At 40.2% G+C, this 25,854-nt stretch overlaps 1 protein-coding gene across 3 annotated transcripts in view; it reads right to left on the bottom strand.

Annotated features, from left to right (window-relative positions):
* Positions 1–22,840, bottom strand: part of col18a1b (collagen type XVIII alpha 1 chain b) — a 38,124-nt gene extending 15,284 nt beyond the window's left edge. For 2 of the 3 annotated variants that reach the window (XM_026261956.1, XM_026261957.1), the window contains exons 1-23: positions 21,724–22,287; positions 11,252–11,793; positions 10,590–10,691; positions 10,378–10,434; positions 6,650–6,701; positions 4,875–4,921; positions 4,450–4,635; positions 4,319–4,345; positions 4,161–4,223; positions 3,847–3,930; positions 3,555–3,593; positions 3,028–3,180; positions 2,878–2,931; positions 2,720–2,764; positions 2,507–2,569; positions 1,580–1,699; positions 1,365–1,433; positions 1,253–1,279; positions 1,045–1,143; positions 932–967; positions 696–779; positions 563–595; positions 371–406 (exon numbers count right to left, since the gene is read on the bottom strand). In XM_026261956.1, the coding sequence (XP_026117741.1) occupies positions 371–406; positions 563–595; positions 696–779; positions 932–967; positions 1,045–1,143; positions 1,253–1,279; positions 1,365–1,433; positions 1,580–1,699; positions 2,507–2,569; positions 2,720–2,764; positions 2,878–2,931; positions 3,028–3,180; positions 3,555–3,593; positions 3,847–3,930; positions 4,161–4,223; positions 4,319–4,345; positions 4,450–4,635; positions 4,875–4,921; positions 6,650–6,701; positions 10,378–10,434; positions 10,590–10,691; positions 11,252–11,793; positions 21,724–22,204 (2,499 nt within the window). In that variant the 5' untranslated portion in view covers positions 22,205–22,287. The other variant, XM_026261958.1, reaches the window with a different exon arrangement.
* Positions 22,841–25,854: the final 3,014 nt, after the last annotated feature.

Below are 25,854 nucleotides of genomic sequence, written 5' to 3'. Positions count from 1 at the left end.
CTGATTTGTGGATAAATTAAATCTTGTCGCTTCATAACATTACGGTTGAACCACTGATGGCAGATGGACTATTCTGACGATGCTTTTCATACTTTTCTGGACCTTGACAGTGTATTTTACTTGGCAATCTATGGGACAGTCACAAGCCTCCTGGTTTTCATCCAAAATATCTTAAATTATATTCTGAAGACAATCAAAGCTTATACAAGTTTGTAACGACGTGGTGGTAAGTGATTAATTACAAAATCTTCATTTTGGGGTGGAGTATCCCTTTAAGTTTAATATGAACATTTAAATAAAAAGACGCAGATGTTATCCAAAATATACAATACTAGACTTACAACAAAATTACCAGTGATTAAAAACTTACAGGGAATCCTGCCTGACCAGCTATTCCAGGTGTACCCTAATAAAACAAGAACAAAACATTTTTATTATATATTATAATATGCAAATAGTAAATCATAATTACACAGTATATTCTGTATATGAACAGCATGATATTTTACATACTCAAATTATTAAAAAGCTATAATGACTATTATTTATCAGTTCCTTTCACCTGTGGTCCAGGGATTCCATATTCTCCATTTGTCTGAAATTAAATGTGATTTAAGTCACTGTCTGTTGTAAAGGATCAGTAAAATGTTAGTTATAGAAGGTCCTTTGAGGGTTTACTGTATGATAACACTTACACTGCTATTAATATAGATTACTTGTCCTGGAGGACCTGGTGGCCCTGGTGGTCCTGCAGCCCCTTCTGCATGACCAGGATCACCCTAAATACAAATATATGAATAAAAATCTATTGCTTAGGTCCACAGAATAGTTATAGTGTTGAACTGGATTGAATACTACTGTTGCTGAAGGCTGAGTGAACTGGCGATAGAGATCCTAGATCTAAGCTAAGTGTCTTCAAATGAATACTCACTTTTTCACCTTTCCATCCTCTTTCCCCCTTTAGCCCCTGTAAAAGAGAAATTATTTAAAAGTTACATTATTGCTGTTCAAAGCTGATCGTCATGCTAGTGATCTTTCACTCACTATTTTTCCTGGGAAGCCATCTAAGCCCGGCATTCCTTCTCGTCCTCTTTGACCTTCTTCACCTTTCTGACCTGAAATACCTGGTAAACCAGATTTTCCCTGCAAAAAGTTTAAAGAAAAGAGAATGAACTTTTCTCCCAGGTAGGTGTAATTTACATTGTATTTTTAACATGGATACCACATTAAAACATATAAGTCATAGTCTCACTGGTAGTCCAGGTATCCCCTGAGGTCCCTTTAGTGAAAAAAAAAAAAAACAGGAATGAGGTGGAATAAGCACTATGTTGCTGTGATGATAATGTGACAGCAGTTTATAGTACCTGTGGACCTGGTGGCCCCATGACTCCTGGAATATATTGAAGATCAACTTCTTTTTCTTTCCCATCAGTCTGAAAGCACAGTGGATATGGCAGATCAAGTTCTAGGCCTCCTACTGTAGAGGCACAAAGTCCTGTGACTTTATGGCCCTTGTGATTGTCCTAAGATTAAAAGCTTTGAGGGTGCTGAACTACAAAGATTACAGTAAGTAACTTACAGTAATTCGGAAGGCAGGTCCAGGGGGTCCAGGGGGTCCTGGAGGTCCCTGAGGTCCCATAGGCCCAGGTGGCCCTGCCATACCTTCTGGCCCTGGGATTCCTACTGTACCTTTTGAACCCTAAAGAAAAGAAAATGGATAGGGAGGGTTTGAAACTTGCAAAAGTAAGTTGACTGTCTTTAGTTGACTAAATTTAAGTCAACTAATAAGTTTAGTCATGAAATTGGCTCCTGATAGGTAACATGGTGCAGGATAATAAGGGCTCTTAATGTAATCTGTCAACAATATATAATAAACTTAAAGATCAGTTAAAATCATCTATTAGACACTGCATGGTTTATGGGTTCACTTCATGAACATCCCATATCAGAGAACAATCACACATTGCTAAAATCACATGAATTGGCCAATTTTGAATGCACTCCGAACAACTTGTTCAAAACAATCTAATTGCAAGTTTTGAAGCTTTGTGAAGCCATATTTTTAATGCAACAACAGCTGCAGCAGCAGTGTATAAATATCTCAGACCAATTACTTTAATTTGCCATATCCATTGTAAGTTTATTTAGAGAGATGTCATGATCTACAGCAAATACCACTCAAGAAACAGTGTAATGCAGGTTATGTGAGCAGTCCTTAATTGTCACAGTGTTGTAAAAATAATTGCATGAAAATGACAAGCAAGCCTCGCACAAGAACTAAAAACATAAGTAGAAGAGTCAAACAGAAAGTCTGTATTGGCTAAAGCACAAGTCTGATTTGATCAGTTCACTAGAGCTCATTGAATGGTAGGCAAAATTTTGATGATGAAAAGTTGTCTGTAGAGAACTAAAAAAAACAAAAAAACACTTTCATTCATCAGTCAAGTTCTTGTGACACACAAAACTCAATTCAGTTAGTTTGTAGTCATGCATGATTTTAGAATACCTGTGCCCCACTAGTCTCCCAGGAAGGAAACCAGTTGGAGAAAAATGAGAAAGCAGAGCTTTGCTACGAGAAAAAATATACATAGTGAAGATTAACTTCCCACCAAAAAAACATAGATAGAAATGTCTGACTTTCAGTTGTATTTCAGTATTCTGTGAGCATATACAGTATTCACATCTAATTTATTAAACATGCTAGCATCACTTGTCTTACCTGTTCCCCTGCAACTCCAGGTAAGCCAAGATCACCACAGTCTCCCTAAAAGAGAGAGAGAGAGAAAAAATAAATAGTTTGATTTCATATATCAGGCCTATTAAAAATCATTAAAAAAAATATTTTAATATCATTTAAAAATTCAAATTAATATTTACCTTTTGGCCTGGAGGACCAGGAGGACCAGGTTTTCCAGGTCGCCCTGGGGCCCCCTGAGTCATAATAAAGAGAATAAAACAGAACACAAACAAATTTCTACTAAATGTTTTAAAGTAAATGGGATTAATGAAGAGGGGACAATTTCTTACAGGACGCCCAGGGAACCCATTTTGTCCAGGGGGACCAGTGGGGCCAGCTTCAAAAGGTTCTAATTCTGGTTCAGTTGGCCAGTCTGGTCCTGGGGGCCCAGGGAGCCCAGGCAGCCCAGGAGGACCAGGTAGACCAGGATGACAGCATAAATGCTGAAAAGATGAGAACATATTGAACTTTAACTCCAAAATGAAATTATACATCCAAACACAACAGCAGCAGATCTATTGAATTCATTGGGATAGTCAGTAGAGTAAAATATATACATATATATGCATGTTAAAATATATTTTTTATAATATGATGCTTGACATGGTGTGATAACCATAGTTAAATGGGTTTAAAAGGGCAAAGTTGCATTAAGAAATGCCAAGATACATATTGCCATCAAAATTGTTAAAGCTTTATATAAGAATAGTTTTTAGTATATTGCATATTCATCATAAAAACATAAATAAATATTAAGAATGCTTTCAAATTAGGCTAGTAGTCTTAGGCATAGATTGACTGATTTGTTAAAACATACCGGCGATGATCCAGAACCATCCTCCATATCCATAAATGTCTGAAGGGACAGCATTACAAAATAAAACACAGAAGTTTTAGCTCATTCAACAGGTTTCATGGTATTTCTATACTGTGACAACTGCTAATTTTCAGTAAAAGGAAACTCAAGAAAACAACTTAACTTAACTTTGTCACTACATACACTACATTTGTTTCACTTTAATTCATAATAGGCTCTCATTAGTTCCTGCTACTGTAATCACATATTAGCTCCAAGCGCATAGACCTGTACTAGATGTATTCATACTCACAGTCCTGTCTGAGATTGAGGGTCCAGGAGGTCCAGGTGGCCCAGGTGGGCCTCTAGGACCTGACTGTCCTTCCCCTTTCTGTCCCTAGAGAAAAAAAAAAAAAAAAAAAAAAAAAAACCTTTATTTTATTTATTGGTTCCATACAAAGACCTTGGTGAAAAATAGCAATTTTCCCATTGTGCCTGATAATGTTCTGCTTTCAAACCCTCAAAGGTCTTTTGTTTTCTTGGTTGAAAAATCAATGTTTTTTCACCTCCAGTATAGACCCAGAAAATTGTACATTTTATTTTCACAAAAACACTTTTGAAAACCACCTTCTGTCCTTTAGGTCCTGTAGTACCAGGTGGTCCTTGAAAACCTCGGGGTCCTTCAGGGCCCTGAATAGTAACACCAAATGAGAATGAAGAAGTAATACACAAAATCGTAGAAAATATTCAAACACTGTCCGAAAGAGTCTTTCCAGAAAACTCACCGTTTTACCGTCCTGCCCTGGTTCACCCTATAAAACATTAAACTTATGTTTCTGAACACTCATGACTCTTTTTAAAAATATGATTCGCTTTAACAGTAATGAAAGTTTTAAAGGACGTTTATGTTACTCACTGGCTCCCCCTGTGGGCCCTTTGGACCTGGTGGTCCCATTAGACCCTGTATACTCTCCAACTTTATATCCTCTGAGCTTATCAATTCTTTTACTGGACCCTGGGGTCCAGCTGGTCCAGGTGGACCAGGTGGTCCTGGAGGCCCACGATCACCTTTGGGGCCAGGATATCCAGACCCAGTACTACCCTATACAGAAAAATGGGCAATATGTATATCAGCCTTTATGTAAGATTTACTATGCAAATTGCATATCGTCATCCAACAACAACAACAACAACAACAACAACAACAAAAATCTACAGTCTATTTACTTTAACCTTTTCTTTTTTAGACATTGTAGTAAGAGGTCTGTTAGCATCCCAATAATGCAACAATCATTTAATATGTTTGATTATAAAAGAACCCAAAACAGAAGTGTACTGTACCTTATCTTGACTTGTGCTGGAGACTGTGGCTGATTCACGTTTAGACTCTGAGAATGTAAAAGCAGTATTTCATGTTAAAATAAAGACCAGGCCTTTCAAATTAAATTTATTTTTATGCAGATTAGTGCTATCTGCTGGGAGTAATAAAATAAAAATAAATAAATAAATAAATAACATATTAAATACTTATATCTAATGTTTTTTTTTAGATATAAATATGTATATATATAAGCATCATTTTACTACAGTCAAAACTGAACACAGAGAAGGACTTTTTGTTACACATAACATCAGAATTTAATAAAAAGAATTATAAAAATATGATTAGGAATGCTAGGTCTGATCTGATTTCAACCTCTTATTTGAGTATTCTGTATCAATTTGGTCATTGTTACAGCCACACCACTTCATCTGTGTGTGTACAATAGTGTGCTGTGTCTGTAAGTGTGTGTGCATGTGAGTGTGTGTGCGTTTAAAAAACATAACATTTCTAGACATAAAAAGAGGCACAGAAGGTATAAATTTGCACTTGGTAATAATTTAAAATTAAAAGGTTTTACTGTACAGTAAATTTTAAATCACTTAATAATCTTTTTAAAAATAAGCACACATTCAACAAATTGAATTTAATATACATTTAAGCAGATAAACTTAATTTATTATTCTCAATGACATCCAAATTAACTGATAAAACCCTTTGAAACATAAAAATTTAGTAGCTATTTATTCATTCATTCATTCATGCATATAATGTATATAAAGCGAATGCAATAAACATAATAGTTAAAAGAGGAGAGCTTTTTGCCTGCCTGTTTAATTAGAATTACAACAAACATTTGCTCTTAAAACATATATAGTGAAATATTATTTAAATTTAAAACATATATTTTAAAACCTTATTCTTTATGTTTCCTGTGTTGGCAAACTTTATTGTCAGTGAAGGTTGTCCATTGACATTGATGTTTCCATGAAAAACCTTTCCATTGCACACAAGGTTCTGTGTAGATATTGTCCACAAGATGGCATTGCAGCATTACCATTGCATTCAGTTTGAAGCAATTTCTGTGGTTATGTCATATTTTGTGAGCTCTTACATAGGTTGTCCAAATTTCACAGATTCCACAATTTTCAAATTTATAGGTGCATCTCAATAAATTAGAATGTCATGGAAAAGTTAATTTATTTCAGTAATTCAACTCAAATTGTGAAACTCGTGTATTAAATAAATTCAGTGCACACAGGCTGAAGTAGTTTAAGTCTTTGGTTCTTTTAATTGTGATGATTTTGGATAACATTTAACAAAAACCCACCAATACCCACCAATCTCAACAAATTAGAATATGGTGACATGCCAATCAGCTAGTCAACTCAAAACACCTGCAAAGGTTTCCTGAGCCTTCAAAATGGTCTCTCAGTTTGGTTCACTAGGCTACACATTCATGGGGAAGACTGCTGATCTGACAGTTGTCCAGAAGACAATCATTGACATCCTTCACAAGGAGGGTAAGCCACAAACATTTATTGCCAAAGAAGCACAGAGTGGTGTATCCAAGCATGTTAACAGAAACTTGAGTGGGAAAAAGTGTGGAAGAAAAAGATGCACAACCAACCGAGAGAACCCCAGCCTTATGAGTATTGTCAAGCAAAATCGATTCAAGAATATGAGTGAACTTCACAAGGAATGGCCTGAGGCTGGGGTAAAGTCATCAATAGCCACCACACACAGACGTGTCAAGAAATTTGCTGAACCACAGACAATGTCAGAGACATCTTACCTTCATCTGTTTCCAATGTAGGTCCTGTAGAAGCAGGTTGTGAAGGCAGGGGCTGCAGAACAGAAACCATTGAGATAGAAAACACAGCTTTAAAAAGACATATCTTATGGTTGATAAAATATGTTGTTTAACTTATTTGTTTTGTCATACTTAGTAACTTACCTTACATCTACTTCAGGTTATTTTGTCTTAAAGGGTTAGTTCACCCAAAAATTCTGTCATTCATTACTTACCCTCATGTCGTTCCAGACCCGTTAGGCCTTCATTCATCTACGGAACACAAATTAAGATATTTTTTTGATGAAATCTGAGAGCTCTCTGTCCCTCCAGAGACAGCAAGGGTACTCCCATGATCAAGGCACAGAAACCTAGTAAGGACATCGGTGAAACAGTCCATTTGACATCAGGGGCTCAACCTTAATTTTATGAAGCTATGAAAATACTTTTTGTGCACAAAGAAAGCAATAATATAATCTATTTAGCAATTCTTCTCCCCAGTTAACATCATCTGCCATTTTGGAGAGTACCCCAGAATGTAGAATCTATGTTAATCAGCGTTGTTTACATTCAGCAAGTAGACGGTTTCTACTGAATGTAAATATAGCTGATTACTTTGAGTATGTTGATGTTATTATTGCTTACTTTTTGCACAAAAAGTATTTTTGCTGCTTTGTCAAATTAGAGTTAAACCCCTGATGTCACATGGGCTATTTTACCGATGACTTTGCTATGTTGCTGTGCCTTGATCGTGGTAGTACCCTTGCTGTCTATGGAGGGTCAGAGAAGTCAAAGATATCTTAATTTGTTTTTTCAAAGATGAACGAAGGTTTTAAGGGTTTGGAACGACATGAGGGTAAGAAATTAATGACATAATTTTCATTTTTGGGTGAACTAACCTTTTCCACAGTTCAATACATTAAGCAGTATAAGTGCTTTCTATGCCACTAAAAAATCAATTCAACCAACAACAAATATGGCAGTGAAGTAGTAGGAGATTATAGGACTGCCACAAGTATGAAATCGCAGACGTACAGTATGTGACCACCAACCTCCTGAGATGTTACCCCAAACAACAGGTACAAGGCAGAATTAAGTAAAATAGCCTCTCCTTCCTGAAATTCTGGAATTAACTTTAAACATATGAACCATCTTGTCCAACCATTATGAATATTATAAAATTCTATACTTTAAAAGCAATAACAGTAATAGAAATGCATTATTTCATCTATCATAAGTAATTTTTATCCACAATATTACAAAAACGTAAAATATTTACAATTACTAAAAATATATATATTAAGGTTTTTAGTAATTGTCTGGGAAATATGAAAAAAAAGTTGTTACAAATTTTTTTTATCGGTCTCACTTTATATTAGGTGTGCCTATTATTTTTTATTTTGAATCGCAAAACACTTATGCTGCTACTGAGGTGGGATATGTGAATAGGGCAGGTTTGGTGGTAGAGATTTAAGGGGTAGTAGTTGGGTCGAAAGTGTTGGGGATAACACCTCAGTATACAGTGCCCTCAGTGCCCTCATGGAGGCTCGCTGATACCCCTACCACCCTTGGTGCTTCAGGGCTAAGTGAGCTCCAATGAGCAAAATTCCCAACTCCCGCCTAGCAACGATACAGAATGGGAGCACTTTCTCCCTCAATTGAGGGTGCTACAGCAGTAAGGTTGGTCATTACCTGCCAGTCATCCACTTCAGGGCACCAAACTGGCCCCTCTAATAACACCAGAGGCCAGCCTTGAGAGGCTGGTTCCCTTAGTAAATTTTATGTCAGCATGGAAACTTTTGCCAAATGTCTCAAAAGGGGTTCTACAGATTATATAGAAAGGATACAGAATCCAGTTTGGTTCTCGTCCACCTCGTTTCAACAGGGTCATTCCCAAACTAGTGGGCCCCAAGCAGGCTCTGGTAATGGAACAAGAAGTAGATACTCTCTTGAGGAAGGGGGCCATAAAATGTGTTCCTCCTCTCTCTCTGGTTTCTACATCTGTTACTTCATCGTTCCGAAGAAGGATGGAGGGTTGCGTCCGATCTTAGATCTCTGTCTATAAGCGGAAGCATTTCACATCATGGTGTGGACAGCGACTGCAAGACCCACTCAACTGCCCAATTGGTACAGTTCTGGAGTTTCTGCTAGAGTGATTTTCCACAGGGCTATCTCCCTCCACTCTGAAGGTATACATGACGGTCTTGGTCAGTCATTGGGATAACACACACTTATCGCTCGTTTACTCGATGGCACCATGTGGCTGAAGCCAGTACATCGTACTAAGGTACCCTAAGGTGCCCTGGGTGTGGTTCTGGAGGGGTTATGCCCCCTTTATACATCCAGATTAAGTTTAAGTCAAGTTTCTCAAGCCCAAGATTCATTTTCTCCTCGCTATTTCCTCACTTAAAAGGATTGAGGATCTTCAGGCTCTTTCTGTTTCATGTCTGGAATTTGCTTTAGGCATGGTTAGGGCATTCCTTTACCCGATGGTCAGGAATGTCCCCAAGGTGCCCACTTCCTTGCCGGTGCCCATAGTACTTCTGTACTCCTCCTTTCTAGGAAGTAGGCCAAGAAAGGATTAATATGCTCTGTCCAGTTCGAGCACTGGACGCTTACAAACAGAGCTGTGCCATTATGTAAGGCAGATCAGCTGTTTGTTTGCTTTGGTCCACCAAAGAAAGGATCTCCAGCGACCAAGCAGACTATGAGTAGATGGGCGGTCAAGGCCATCCCACTAGCCGAAGAGTCCTCTGGCCTCCTGTCACCCAAGGGGTTCAGAACGCACTCGACCAGGAGTATGGCAGCTTCCAAGGCTCTCAACTTGGGTGTGGCCTTGCAGGACATTTGTGCTTCTGCGGGCTGGTCATCTCCAAACACTTTTGTCTGCTTCTATAACCTAGACCTGGCATCTACCCCAGGTCCCCAGGTCTCTCTTCGTGATGTGCTCATGAGATACACACACACAGACAGGGACTTGAGTGAGTCCAGTGAGTTCAGTAATGTGCATTCTTGTTCCCAAAGTGATTCTCGACACAGCTCAAGTCCCTGAAGGAGAACGTCTCTAGGTTACGTATGTAACCATGGTTCCCCGAGGGAACGAGATGCTGCTTCTCCTTGCCATACTCCCTGCATCCCTGCAGGTGTTACTTCAACGAAGCTAACTTTTGCTTTGACGGATGTGCTTTTGTACTTCCTGGTGCTGATGTCACCCTGCTTGTGACTTCTCCATCGGGCTGATTTTACACGCGCTTCAGAATGCAGTCACACATGGGCATTCCCAAAGTGATACTCGATGCAGTGTCTCTTTCCCTCTGGGAATCATGGTTACATATATAACCTTATAGATGTTTCTTGTTAGTTAACAGTAGTGTTAAAATTGTTACTCATTTGTTCCTTTGTCCTTACTCATTAATAATGATATTCTAAAGTGGTATCTTTTAAGTGAACATCCAATAGACACATCCCATTGCAATATGTCAGAAGTAGTCCTGTAGTAGTAGTATTACATTAGTCATTTAGCTGATGCTTTTATCCAAAGCGACTTACAATTGCTATATATGTCAGAGATCGCACGCCTCTGAAGCAACTAGGGGTTAAGGGTCTTGCTTAGGGACACATCAGTGTCTCACATTGGATTCGAACCTGGGTCCTTCATACCAAAGGCATGTGTCTTATCCACTACATATTTAGTCAGATAAATACAATAACTAATGTCCAAAAATACTTACTAAATTAAGATCCACATCCATTCTATGATCCATTCCACTTCCGTTTTCTCCAGAACTCTACAAATAATGAGTAGCAAGCATTAAAATCGATTTCCCACATTAGCATTTTGTAGTAAGCCAACAATATATTCAGTGTGAGAAAGATTAAGAGTAATTTCTGTCTGTGTACTATAAACAATACATAAAAAAAAAAAAGATTATTTGCAGCTTACATCATAGTCATCATCATCATCATCGTCATCATCATCAGGGTCATTACAATGACGCTCTGCAGCTTGTGGGTTTCCAACCACCCTTAACTCTGAGATCATGCCCTAAAAAAAAGGTCAACATCAACTTTAGAGTTAACATCAGTCAACACATCAGCTGTAGTTGTGTATGAATATAAATGTCATTCCAGATAATTCTCCTGGATGTATGGATTTATAGATACAGTAGTTATACCATATTGGTCTGGGACAATCGACTGATCAGTTAATCATTTGTCAGACAGGCTCACTGACAGACAGAAAAACTACAAAGGGCCCATGATACATTTGCTTTTGTCTCTTTGTTTATTTGAACAAAAAGCATACTATTATTCCAGTTCTCACTATTATCTAGTTCCTTATTAGTTGCCTATTATTAACAGTTGCTGCTTAAGATTTAATAAGTCAGTTGTTAAGTTTGGGTATTGGGTAGGATGTAGAATATGGTCATGCAGAACATTTGCTTTATAAGTACTAATAAACAGCCAATATGTTAATAATAGGCAACTAATTTTGCAGTTTAGGCAGTTTATTGAGGCAAAAGTAATGGTTAATGATTTGTTCTTAGTCAGAACTGGACCTTAAAATAAAATGTGGCCAACATACAGAGTACTTTTCAAACATACTTGATATTTGTCTGGGTCATCAGCTCCACTTTGTCCAACAAAGATCTTGGAGAATGTCTCAAGCTTCAAGTCATCAGGTGAGCGCTCAAACTTTACCATCCTGGGTTCAGATTTACAGTCCTCGTAGAAAGACACCTGGTCCAGACTAACAGCGAGAGAAAAGCGGCTCCACTCTTGTGGCTTGTGTTCCACCTCAAAGCTTGCCACCTCTTTAGATGTATCTGAATCGGGCTCTGTATAGTAAAAAATAACATTTCTTTTGCCATCCTTCACTGCTGAGAGCTTGACCCCGATGTACATGATCTTTTGATTTGAGTCAGTGATGGAGAAGAGGACTCCAGCATCTTCAGAGTTGGGCTTCAAATGGAAGACAAGAGAGAAGTCACGGTAGAAGGGAGTGGGAAGGTGGACACGTGCCATCTGTTCTGTGTTGGTATCCTTTGTGAAGAGGTAAGCAGTTTGTCCATTTGGGCCTGGAACCTGGGTGATGTTATTACTAAGAAGGTTTCCAATTAGTTGCAGAAGGGAGATTCCACTCTCATCTATAATACAAAAATTTTTACAGTTGAAATTAATGTAGTGTTTGGTGATGTCACACTGAAAAATTTATTAAATGAAAATTAAATTAATTTAGTTATTACTGAATTTTCTTTTGCTATTAAAATATTTTAAAAGATTCAGTTCTTTTTGGTGCCTAAAATAGCGAGTGTCTTTTAGAAAAAGGACCAGTTAATATATAATCTTTGCAATACATGTAAGGTAAAATTGCACCCTTCAAGAAAGTCAACTGGTTCAGCCTCATAAATCACCATGCTGCAGCCTCTGGGGACTGACAGAAATGGTGACTGCTGATTATTACCATGTCTACAGAACATAGGGGAAAACAGTCAGACACAGTGGGATAATTCTTCACAGTGTACATTACAGTATCTCCTGAGAGAATCAGACTAAATTTAGTATGCTAATTATGTGAAATTTAGCTTTCTCAGGGTTGACGATGGAGTATAGGGAGACCATTGTCAGATCACAGAAATGTAAAGGTCTCTAGGTCTTGTAAAGATCTGACTGTTCTTTAGTGTAAATGTTGTGAAAAATATCATAGTTTACATTTATATTAAATAGAATTACTTAAATAAAGTTACTTTTGGACTCACTTAAACATGACTTATGTCTATTTTTATGCAATACAGTATGTGTACTAAAACACATTTATTAAATATACTTTGATGTCATTTCTACTGAGTACTTGTGTCAAGTACTTTTACCAACTGTAATTATACATTTGTAATGATAAAGTTCCACTTTAGGCAAATTTCTAAGATATTAAATATTAAATAATAAATTAGTTATTCGTGTAAAAACTACAGTATTAGTCAGCACGTCAAAATAAGTGTTTAAGCATAACACAGCAAAAGATTATGAAAACAATGATTAAAAAATTACTTTAAATTCGACATTATTACAAAGTATCACCATGTTACTCTCTTTAATGACAGCACAATATACATAATAAATTAATTGTAAAAATTTGTCCACTCCTAAAATTTTTTTGTAAGAAAATGTAATGATAATTATTTACAACTTGTTACCACAATAAACAAAATTATCTGTATTATTCATTGACAGATGAATTTGGGAAGTGAAACAAACTAACATTTTTATATTAGTGGCCTTTTATTGTATCATATTATCTGCAAGTACAGTATTTAAAAATATAAGATTGGAAGTATACTTCAAGTGCACATTTAAAACAATTACAGTAAGTGCACTCTTTTTTGTTTTCAAAAGGGCAACAGCTCTGAATTGTTATAAAATAAACATCTATAAATACCTATCACACAGCTGTCAACCATTACTCCAACATATGTTACTGTATGAAGAGGTTTTCTCTACATTCTACATATAAATTGTGTATACTGTTGTATAAACTGTTGTAAATTTTTGCATACAGGAAGATGGCCAGGCAGATTTGGGCTGAACCAAGCTAACACTTCTGACTGTGGGAACGGCATGTCTAATTCTAAACTCATGTTTCAACAGCAATGGCAGCTTAGTGGCTTTTCCATACTACACCATGATTCTCATTTGACACGGCTGTCCAGTCGCTCACCCACTCAGCTGGCATTTATTTCATTCCTGTGTTGTGCTGTCACCCTCTTTCAAAACACTTACACAGGGGATTCTGGGAGTTTAGCTGGCCCTAGACTTATTTAGTCCAGATGTGTCCACTTGCTCCTGGATCCTACCTCACAACATAAACTCTAATACAATCCACTTGTAAATCACAATAAAGGTGGAGCCATTGGAACCACCATAAAGTTCAGACTGCAAATTACACTATGAGCGAGAGTACATCATGTTATTCAAAAAATGATTTATTATAAAGCCTGACACGAGACATCAGAAATGCTACTAAAGTTAGTAATAAAAATATCTAGCCAATGCAAAGCTTAACTGACACATACATTTGATAAACCATATTTCAAAAGTGTAAACATAAGCAAGAAATTGTAACGACAGATAAAAGAGGAGGAAGCAATTGCAGGCAATCAGATGTAGTTTATTGATAAAGAGTGTCCAGAGTGTTGGCAATGGCAAGGAAGGTCTACGGTGGCGTGAGAAGAGCGGGATGGTGAAGTCAGCGGTGCAGGTGAAGGTGGTCAATGGTTGGAACCAGGAACAGACCGGAACACTGACACGCGGACGACAACACGAATCCAAACCAGCACACAAACACGGAAGACGGTAATCCAGCTAGTGCATGGAGACATAAGAGAGGATCTGACAACAGAGAGAGAGCGAGGTGAGTATAAGTAGCAGAGGTATGATGACGATCAGCTGGAGCGAGACAATCAACACCCAGGTGATGACAATCAACTAAACGAGCACATGGAGACAACGTAAGTACAAAAACAATAACAAAACATGACACGGAGGAAACACTGGATTTCCTACCGTGACAGTACCCTCTCCCCTAGGACGTCACCTGACGTTCCCAGCCTGCTTTACCTGTAGATTGTAATCATCTATAAGGTGGTGATCCAATATGTCCCGAGCAGGAACCCAGCTCCTCTCCTCCGGACCGTAACCTTCCCAATCCACCAAGTACTGAAAACCGCGTCCCCTCCGTCTAGAGTCCAGAATACGATTAACCAAATAGGTGGTTTCCCCATTAACGAGACGAGGCGGGGGGGGAACCGGAGCAGGCGGATTAAGACGGGAAGAAATCACCGATTTAATTTTGGAGACGTGGAACACGGGATGAATCCTCCTGTACGCCGGAGGAAGGCTAAGACGCACGGTAACCGGATTAATAATCTTGGTAATAGAAAACGGGCCAATAAATTTGGGAGCAAGTTTGTTAGAAACGGACCGCATAGGAATATTCTGGGTAGAAAGCCACACTCTTTGACCGACGACGTAACGGGGAGGCTTCGACCGGTGGCGATCGGCCTTAGCCTTGGTGCGCGACCTAGCCTGGAGCAGAGCTCTGCGAGCTCTGGTCCAGGTGCGGTGACACCTCTGGACTAATGCGTGTGCGGAGGGGACCGAAACCTCGGATTCCGTACTGACAAAATTAGGTGGTTGGTACCCTAAACTACACTTAAATGGAGACATGCCCGTAGATGACACTGGCAAAGAATTGTGTGCGTACTCCACAACTGAGAGTTGCTGACACCAGGACGAAGGATTATTGGAAACCAAACATCGTAAAACCCTCTCGACATCCTGATTGGCTCGTTCGGTTTGACCATTGCTCTGGGGATGGAACCCGGAAGAAAGACTAACAGTCGCTCCTAACAATTTACAAAACTCTCGCCAAAATTTGGACACAAATTGGGGACCCCTGTCAGAAACCACGTCTGTCGGGAGGCCATGTATGCGGAAGACGTGGTCAATGACAGCTACCGCTGTTTCCTTGGCTGAAGGTAATTTGGGCAAGGGAATAAAATGAGTCGCCTTCGAGAACCGGTCCACTACGGTTAAAATCATCGTATTGCCTTTAGAGGGCGGGAGGGCGGTGATAAAATCTAGCGAAATGTGGGACCAGGGTCTTGAAGGGACAGACAGCGGTAAGAGTAACCCATCTGGAGGTCGATTGGAAGTCTTACCAATAGCGCAAACTGAACAAGCCAAGACGAAATCGTGGACGTCACGAGCCATACCAGGCCACCAAAATCGTTGCTTGACCAGAAATCTAGTTCTACTAACCCCTGGGTGACAAGCAACACTGGAACAATGACCCCACTGGAGAACGTCTGACCGTAACCTCTCCGGCACAAACAATCGGTTCGGTGGGCAACGAGCCGGGGGCGTTACCCCTTCTAAGGCGGTCAACACCTTCGATTCGACCTCCCACCTGAGCGCGGAGATAATGATGGTCCCCGGTAAAATGGGCTCGGGAGTAGCAGTACGATCGGAACGCTCAAAAAGACGGGATAAAGCATCGGGTTTGATGTTTTTGGAACCCGGCCGGTAAGAAAGTGTAAAATCGAAACGACCGAAAAACAATGCCCACCGAGCCTGCCTGGAGTTAAGTCTTTTGGCGGTTCTAATGTATTCGAGATTCTTATGGTCCGTCCATACAATGAAAGGTACACCCGACCCCTCAAGCCAGTGACGCCATTCTTCCAGTGCAAGTTTGACTGCCAACAACTCTCGATTGCCAATGTCATAATTAACTTCTGCAGGAGATAAACGGTGAGAATAATACGCGCACGGATGCACCTTTCCGTCTGAGGATGCGCGTTGGGATAACACTGCTCCTACCCCCACCTCTGACGCGTCGACCTCCACTATGAATTGACGTGAGCGATCAGGGGTGACGAGAATGGGAGCTGAAACAAAGCAGCTTTTCAGTTTGGCAAACGCAGCCTCAGCTGCGTCTGACCACCTGAACGTCAAACTAGGGGAGGTCAAGGCGGTCAGAGGAGCGGCTAGTTGGCTGAAATTGCGAATGAAACGCCGGTAAAAATTGGCGAACCCCAGAAATCTCTGCAGGGCCTTGCGAGACTCTGGGGATGGCCAATTTACCACAGCCTTAACCTTCTCAGGATCCATGCGAACACCCTCAGTCGAAATGATGTGTCCTAGAAAAGAAACAGACTGTGCATGAAAAACGCATTTCTCCGCCTTGACAAACAATCCATTCTCTAGCAACCGCAGAAGCACTCGTCGTACGTGTTGCACGTGTTCCTGGAGAGACGAAGAAAAGATCAATATGTCATCCAGGTAAACATATATGAACAGATCGACCATGTCTCGCAACACGTCATTAACGAGTGCTTGAAAGACTGCCGGCGAGTTGGTTAGCCCGAACGGCATAACGCAGTACTCAAAATGGCCTCTAGGGGTGTTAAAGGCAGTCTTCCACTCATCCCCCTCCCTGATGCGGACCAAATGATAAGCATTACGTAAGTCCAATTTAGTGAAAACGGACGCTCCCTGCAACCTCTCAAAAGCTGAAGACATAAGCGGCAAAGGATAGGTATTCTTTACCGTTATGTTGTTCAGCCCTCGGTAGTCAATGCAAGGTCGCAAGGATCCGTCCTTCTTTCCCACAAAAAAGAACCCCGCCCCCGCTGGAGAAGAGGAAGGGCGGATAAACCCCGTTGCTAGAGAACTGGATATATATTTCTCCATGGCCGCCGTCTCTGGAACAGACAAAGAATATAACTTGCCCTTAGGCGGAGAAGTACCTGGCAATAACTCTATCGCACAGTCATAGGGACGATGAGGAGGAAGAGAATCAGCACGAGACTTACTGAACACCTCCTTCAGGTCGTGGTACTCCGCGGGCACGCTAGCCAAATCCACTGCTTCCCCCTGAAACACAGACTCAGAAACATTAACACCAGCAGACAAAAGACAAGACAAATGACATTCCTCGCTCCAGCTAACCACTGATCCAAGGCGCCAATTGATGCTGGGGTTGTGTTTCTGAAGCCAGGTGTGACCGAGAACGATGGGGGATGAAGGTGAGTCCGTAATGTAAAATGATATCTCCTCAGTATGATTGCCAGATGTGGTGAGGGAAACAGGTAAGGTGGTCTGAGTGATGACTGGTAGTCTGTGTCCATTGAGAGCAAAGGGTGCAATGGGGTGTTTGAGGGAGGTGAGAGGAATGTTAAGCTTACTAGCGAACTGGAAGTCCATGAAATTACCCTCTGCCCCAGAATCCAACAAGGCGTGATGCTCGAGTGCGTGGGTGGACCACCGTAGACTCACCGGAAGGAGTGTCGATGTAGATGAGGTCTTTCTGGCAGAGATCCCACCCGATAGTAGCCTCCGTCTTACTATCGGGCTTGGTCTTTTACCGGACAACGCTGGATGTGATGTTCTTGACTGCCGCAGTATAAACATAGTCCCAGGGATCTCCGCCTGATCCTCTCCTCCCGGGAGAGCCGAGCTCGCCCCACCTGCATGGGTTCAAGATCTCCCGGTGGGCTGACCGCAATATCTGAGCGCTGATACTGAGCCTCCGGTCTGTTCGCGAGAACTGCTCTCCCCCTCCGTCTGGTGGCTTGATCGAGTCGATTCTCCACTCTGATGGTTAGGTCAATCAGACTGTTGAGAGAAGTGGGGAGCTCGACGGCGCGGATCTCCTGTTGGATGCGGTCAGCCAACCCATGCAGGAAGTGATCCCACTGCGCCTCCTCGTTCCACTTACACTCCGCCGCCAGGGTGCGGAACTCAATCGAATAATCGGAAACGGACCTTTCCCCCTGACGTAGGTCCGTGAGAAGCCAAGCCGCTTCCCTCCCGGCGGCGGAGCGGTCGAAGACCCGTCTCATCTCTTCCGAAAGTGCGTGGAACGAGGCACAGCAGCTGTCTTGGTTCTCCCACACCGCCGTCCCCCAGAGGGCAGCCCTTCCCGTAAGTAGAGATAAGACGAATGCCACCTTCATTTCCTCGGTGTAGAACGTGCGGGGCTGCAGGGCGAAGTGCAGAGAACAATGAGACAGAAAAGATCGACAGAACTCTGGCTCACCCGCATATTTCTCCGGGATGGGGAGGCGTGGTTCGGGCTGGGAAATCCCCCCGGAGACGATCGGCGGTGTGGGTGGCGTGGGAGGCGCAGCGGGTGACGATTGTTGTTGTTGTTGCGTCTGGAGAACGAGCTCGGACACCTTCGTCACCATTGCTTGGAAGGCTCGACCCATCTCATCTATCGCCTTGTCTTGGCGATCCATACGACCCACAGCTCATTGCAGAAATTCTTCGAGATGAGATGGGGAGCGATCGCCTGCTGCTTCCATGATGGTCAGATCCTACTGTAACGACAGATAAAAGAGGAGGAAGCAATTGCAGGCAATCAGATGTAGTTTATTGATAAAGAGTGTCCAGAGTGTTGGCAATGGCAAGGAAGGTCTACGGTGGCGTGAGAAGAGCGGGATGGTGAAGTCAGCGGTGCAGGTGAAGGTGGTCAATGGTTGGAACCAGGAACAGACCGGAACACTGACACGCGGACGACAACACGAATCCAAACCAGCACACAAACACGGAAGACGGTAATCCAGCTAGTGCATGGAGACATAAGAGAGGATCTGACAACAGAGAGAGAGCGAGGTGAGTATAAGTAGCAGAGGTATGATGACGATCAGCTGGAGCGAGACAATCAACACCCAGGTGATGACAATCAACTAAACGAGCACATGGAGACAACGTAAGTACAAAAACAATAACAAAACATGACACGGAGGAAACACTGGATTTCCTACCGTGACAGAAATCCTTTCAAAACATGATTACAAAGGAAATTATATTTAAATTACTGGTGAACGATCATTCTGAACTACTTGAACTATCTATCTATAATTAAACAATAAATAACATGTTCTCTATACTGCAACACTTGTGAACATGCTGATGAATAAATCGTCCCTTGGGCACCATTGTTATTGGCCAGCTGTTCCACACACTCTCCCACATGCATATACATTCTACAGCTGTGATAAGACATGACTAAACAAAAGGAAATTTTGTGATAGTGACATAACAAAATAACAACATTTGGTGCTAATAACATTGTAAACATAAAAAATGCGAGTCTCCTAAAAGTTTTGTCAACTCGGTTTCCTTCCAATTGCTAGTTAACATGCCTTCTGCCAGGGATTGTCTTTATATATTTTTTTCTTGAGGGTTGTAGGTCAACTGACAGCTGGATAGGTAAATGGGAGTTAAATGAATGAGATGGAAACTGGAGGATCCTGTTAACTGATACATCCTTGACTCCCAAGAGGTCTAATTAAGATAAACTTTCCCTTCAGAAAATTGTCTGAGCCCCTGTACTTCCCAAGAGATAAGACAAAGTGTAATTCAAGGAAATGACCAGCATGAAACAGCTGCCAATTATAACAATTCAGTTCTTTTTAAACACTGTCTAACGACTTATACTGAAGAAATTGAAGGTAAATAAAAGGAAAACTAACATACTGAATGCAAAATGGCCTAAATCCAAAAAGAATGCACTGAAACTAATTAATAGATGTTAAATGATGAAGTCTGGATGCAGTAGCAGATGTGTAAGAGGAAAAAACCTTCTTGCAGCATGGTTTGCACGATACTCTTTAATATGTTCATTGGCAGTTGCTTCCCTTTGAGAAGTTTTCATGGTGCTTTCTCCAAGACCACAGTGATAGATCAAAACGCCAACCTTATTAATTACCATCACAGTGCAATGCGAGAGATAGTCATAAATATGAAAGGTCATTAAACGATCAAGGAAGACTTTGTGTCAGTTAAGAACTGCTCTTCCCCCACAACAGATCTTCACAACTGTCTTCACAATGAATCCTTTTTTCTATCAATGTCCCAACATTTCTTGCACATCATCTGAAAAAAAAAAAGAGAGAGAAAGTCCCTCATAGCTTAAAATAAATCCTTTTAAATCTGATCGTGGATTCTCTGCTGTGTGTCTTGTCACACATTTTCAGAGGGAACCTTGTTATAACCAGCACACAAAGAAAGTTCTTTGACTGATTAATAACACAGACACAATAATCAACTTTTTGTCCAAGTGTTACTCTCCAACAAACGTGGCTGATGTCATCCACCACAACTCACACATATGTATGAAGATGGAGGTCAAACTGTATTGTGTTTGTCAAGAAAGCTGATCCAGCATGGTGAAAAATCTATTTTATTGTGATAGATTAAGCTTGCCTTAAGTATCATTCACCTGGATCAGTAGTTTTTTTTTCTTTTTAATAAATTTAAGTTTTTATGTGTCTCGGATCTCTCTGTGACGTCTTGTTCAACTGCAAGTAGGTCATTTACATCATTTTGCATCTTAAAGCAGTTACCAACAGTAAAAATACTTGAGAGACATAAGCATTGCTTTCACAGTGCACATAATTCTGCTCATAGATGACTTAAAGCTCACGAGTCTGGAGTCGCAGGTATAGAAATAAAACAAAAGCATTGCTTTAAGAATCAAGCACTATAGGAGCACTTATACAAAACGTGAGAATAAATTACTTTGCCTGATGGATTTTTTTTTTTTTTACTTCATTTCACATGGACAACCATAGACTCTCCTGATCTCATCTAAACTCTAAAGCTAAGCAAGGTTTGGCTTGGTCAGTACTTGGATAGGAGACCACCAAGCAATGCAATTTGCTCATCAGAACTGACCTCAAGGAGTAAACACTGGTTTACACACCTAATTCTGACAGAACACATACTGTAAGCGGATTCCCCACATCCTTCTCATTCACTTATAACTGCATATAAGTGTGTTTCAGGCAAATGTTATGGTGCATATACACACCATCTCATTCTTATTCTTCTTTAGTTGATGAATCAGGAATATTCTAAATTAGTACACAATAATTAGCATAATACATGCATAAGGGCTTCCACACCACAGTTTTCTCCTGTATTAGTCAAGTGTGTCCCTTTCAAAAAAACTTTTATACAGGCCTCAACTATACACAATCTAGTTAAAAAATATTGTATGGCACTTAATTATTCTGTTTCTAATAATAACAAATTGTAGACTGCCAAAATTCTGTATTTTTTGCAAACCCATGGATCTACATTTAACACTAAATTAACAAACAAAACAAAAATTGCACACATATTAATGAATATTTATTTCTGATTGGAAATGCTTGCACTCAGATTTTACACACAAATATGAGCTACAGGTTAAAAACTGTCAAAATGAAAATGTTTAAAATGAGGGTTCAATTAGTATTCATGCATGCATGTAATTCTGATGGATCCACACTGAGCCACGCATGCAGACGCAGACCTCACATTACAGGAGATGTGCATAAGTAAACATTCTGCTGGTTAGCGTACACCCAGGTAGTAAATGTTGGTCTGAGCCCTGGCAAAGCGATAGCAGAGCAGAGCAACCACTGACAGACAGGAATTGACCTGTGTTTCTCACGGTAGAAAGCACAGCAATAAAAAACATACCGACAAGACAAGCGGCACAAGTTTGAGATGCATCACAGTTTTACCTTTGTGGTTACTAACGGTTAGGCATGACTGACTGGGCTCTGGTCCCTCGGGGAGGGTGTGGCAGGCCACAGGCAGGCCCCTCTCCTGTAGGACTGTCCAGCAGCTGTCCAGCAGCACCTCACAGAAAGCCCTGCAGGGTAGCAGGGCTATCCCAGGTTTCTCAGAGGGCTGATGGCATCTTGGTGCCAGTAGTAGGCAAAAAAACCATTCCAAACCATGGTGGCAGCCTGAGCGCAGGAGCCAACCCCATTCATTTAACACAGCTACCACATCCTCTGCCTGGGTGTGGTTAAAAAAATTAGGTACAGAAAATGTGACTTCACCATGAGATAAACAGAAAGGCCAGTCTGAGCCTCTTGATAAGCAGTTTGTGGAATCCTCATTGAAAGTGGAAGTGCTAATTATACTAATCCTGCTGTCAGTGACCCTTGTCCCTGTAAGGTTGATCGCTGTTGTTTTGCCTTCCTGAGACAAATCCATAGTGGGCCCTGAGCCTAAGCTTGACCCAATGGCATCACCTGAGGAAACTTTGACATTTATTTCATGTTCGACTTCTTCTGATAAAGACTTATTATTACCCGTTTTAGAAAGGTGAAGCTTCGAGGAGATGAGCGGTGTCCTCACTGTGACATTGTTATTCACAGTTGAGTTCTGGTCCCAGTTCTTCACAAATCCTTGGATCGCTCTGGCTTCATCTATTTTTTCCGACCCTACACCAGCAATTTTCTCTTCCTTACTGATTGTGCCACCAACAGAAGTGTCATTGTCCATTGTGGGGGCCTCTGTAACAGGTGAACTATTCCACCAAAAGGCATTAAGAGGACCCACATACAGAATCCACAGGATAGACAAGCCCCAGCTGTACCTCATCTTTGCATACACACTAGTCCTTCTGTTGCCCGAGTCATTCAGAACATGCTATCAGACGCGTCTCACAAAAGTAGTCAACCCAACACTGCAATGCAAGATGAATTATCTTTTCCTTCTCTTAGCTCATTGTAACAGGGGGAGAGCGAGAGACGGAAGGCGTGTTCTCTTTAATATAAGTTGGATCTCATTGGCCACTTCTACTTTACTTTCCAAAATGTGAGAAATACACAACCCCCCTCTGTGTCCCAAAAGACCCCGCTTAGAGAACACAGATGTGCAGCCTCAGTTTTCCTCATGCTCCTCTTTTGAGAATAAAATCCATTTAAAGACCCATTAAAAATATTTAATATAGCTTACTTGTTTGCTTGCAGAACTTCAGTGCCTATTTAAATTTTCATGAATGACTGTCAGTAAAATTAACAATCAATTTTTGACCATTCATTCTGAAAAACACAATGCGGAGATCACTATGTGCACATATGTTTCTTTAAAACAATCAAATAATTACATTTAATTGGAATACATTTTTGTAAGGCAACTGTATGTCCAATTTGTTTTTGTTTTTTGTCTTGAGATATCAATTTCAAAATCATTCTAAAGGTACTCTGACTTCTGATAAGATAAATGATTTCTTGCCACTAAATTTCTGTTCTGGGAATATGTAGAGTAAGTTTGGTAGGTGGGTCAAAATTCCATGAAAAGGGTGAATTGCATATGATTGTATACAGCTAGAGCAATTACAGCAGTGACACATTTACAAAAGTGAATTCCACTGTAGACTGCTGTGGACTCAAATAGAGCAAAAATAGATTTATGCTTTACACCAAACTTTACTTTACTTTACATTTATGCATTTCTTTCTTCAATACAAGACTTTTCATAGAATGATGCGGTCCAAACAATCTTTTTGACTTTCATAGTATGGACAGACTTCATTTTCCTTTAAAAGCTGTAGCATCAGTAACCCCCTACATAAATTCTGAATTTGAATATTGTCCTTAAAAGACTGTCTATGATCTTTTTTACTCATTAATTAATTTTTAACTCATTAGTAATTGACTAATACTGTTTAGTCCTCATTATATTCTGCAGCATCTGCACAAAACAGCACTGCAGTTATTTAAGGGGAAAACCAAGCAAATAGTTTACCCAGTATTTCTACTCAGTCCCTCACTGGTTGTACTGAGAGCTCATTGTACATCTATTCATGCCAGCAGGGCATTTTGGCGTGGGTCTGAGTGACAGACACACAGCAGCTGACAGCATATCTGATCTGGTGGATGTCTCAGCCTACGTACGTGTGGAAACCCATAACCTCATTATTGTGAAAGGCAATTTTCCCACATTCTGATTTTGACCATGCTTGAACCTCCTCTGCTCAAACTCTCAAACTGTATGTCCAGCTGTTCACTCCACATATGCTCTCAGCTCACCCTGATCACACCATGGGTACTTGGCCCTCTAACAATCTCTTTGTCTATTCCACTCCCTCAGTTGCATGCTCTCACAGTTCCCGTCTTTCTTACATGCAAACTTTGAAATTGGCACAACACATTCACAGTATCTTCCAGGCTAGTTCACACCACCAGGGTGTTGCCAGCAGGGCAAATTATACATTTACTGCTACAGTAGCATACAGCTACAGTGCTGTAAAAAAATCTAAATAATTTCAAGCAATATACATTAATGAATAAAAGTTAACAAAAACTATAAAATGTTGGCTCACTCTTAACTACATAACTGTTTCAGATCATTTGTAGGTTGAGAATGAACAATGCATTTCTAGGTTTTGGCATGGCATAGCATAGCATTTAAATGGGGTATCAGCCTGGATATTGACTAGATGGTAAAAAAAATTATTTTTTATTTTTATTTTTAGTTAAATTTAGTTTTTGTGTTTTTCTTTTTTTAACCATTATGATCATGATGTAGACATGCTTGTTTCAGATCATTGTCGGGTAATGACCCAACTCTGCTTCATTAACAGATGTCTTAACATCTGTTAATGTGTCCCAAAACTGTAAATTAAAGCAATCAAAACCATGAAAAGTAGCAAACATTTGTCCATTTTACCTATTTCTCCATGCCAATTTTTTTTTTACTTTTTCCACAGCACTATATGTGGTGATGTAGTGAACTGTTCTTGATCCTTTCACTGTTAACCCTAACTTGATCTTAGACAACCTCTGACTCTGCTGTCACAGGCCAGTGAGACAGGCCTGGGAAACAGTAATGCAATTGCCATCAGGGGTTTCATGCACAGCTTCATTTGACTTATTTGTTTTTTTTTTTTTTAAGTCTGGTCTTTTTTAAGAATAATTTCTTTTCTGCTGCTTAAAACCTATTTTTGTTGGCACAAAATCACAATGGCAGGGCATTTAAGTTGAAAACAAATCACTTTCTGGTTTTGGCATGAAATACAATCAAATTGCATGTTTTGGGAACATCACATTAATTTATAATAAATGTACAATTTAAATTACTTGTACAGTCCTTGGCTTTTAAATGTTGTTGGACTGTAGTGCATGTGAACAAAAGAATAAGGATGTACTCTATTCAGCAGCACAGTCATAATATCCTCCCTAACGTCCTCTGATTCTCACAAACTTGGGATGACAAAGCATGTTGGGATCAGATCAGGGGCATCCGCTGGGCAGACAAACACCCAAGGGGGCAGACATGAGACCAATGCTCGATGAGTTTATCCTACTCTGAGGCATTATTAATCAAGTCCTCAATGTACAGAGAAAGTCAGCAGCCTATTCCAAAATTAATTATAAAACAATACTGAACTTTTTGATATGACGGCCACATGTCAAACACTGACATGTGTGCGTCTGAGTTTTAGAGACGCTTTCTAATCTCCACTATCTACACATAAAAAGAATAATGGAATACAAAACATGATAATAATAATACTAATAATAAATCATAATATGCATAACTAATGAACACAAAGCTGTGATTGCCATCTTCAGATCTATAAATGCTGGGAAAACCACTGGATAGCCTGTTCCATTATTAAATTGTATATTGGCAAAGCCACATTATGTAAACGCTCATCAAATAACACTTGACCCAACATGAACAGCTGTCTTAATGGCCTGTGCATATACTGAGTGTATATCCCTATAATCCGGTTCAGCTGGACAGCTTCTCGTAGGGTTATGGGGTACACAGAGAGACCACACTTGAAGACAAGATTGCACATACTTATTTAAAAGTACACTCTGTAAATTCTTTCCCACTTTTTACAAATA

Source organism: Carassius auratus, chromosome 6, assembly GCF_003368295.1.
Source record: "Carassius auratus strain Wakin chromosome 6, ASM336829v1, whole genome shotgun sequence".
NCBI classification, from domain to species: domain Eukaryota; kingdom Metazoa; phylum Chordata; class Actinopteri; order Cypriniformes; family Cyprinidae; genus Carassius; species Carassius auratus.
The sequence above is the reverse complement of the archived record's forward strand: the minus strand, read 5'-3'. Positions and strand labels throughout refer to the sequence as shown.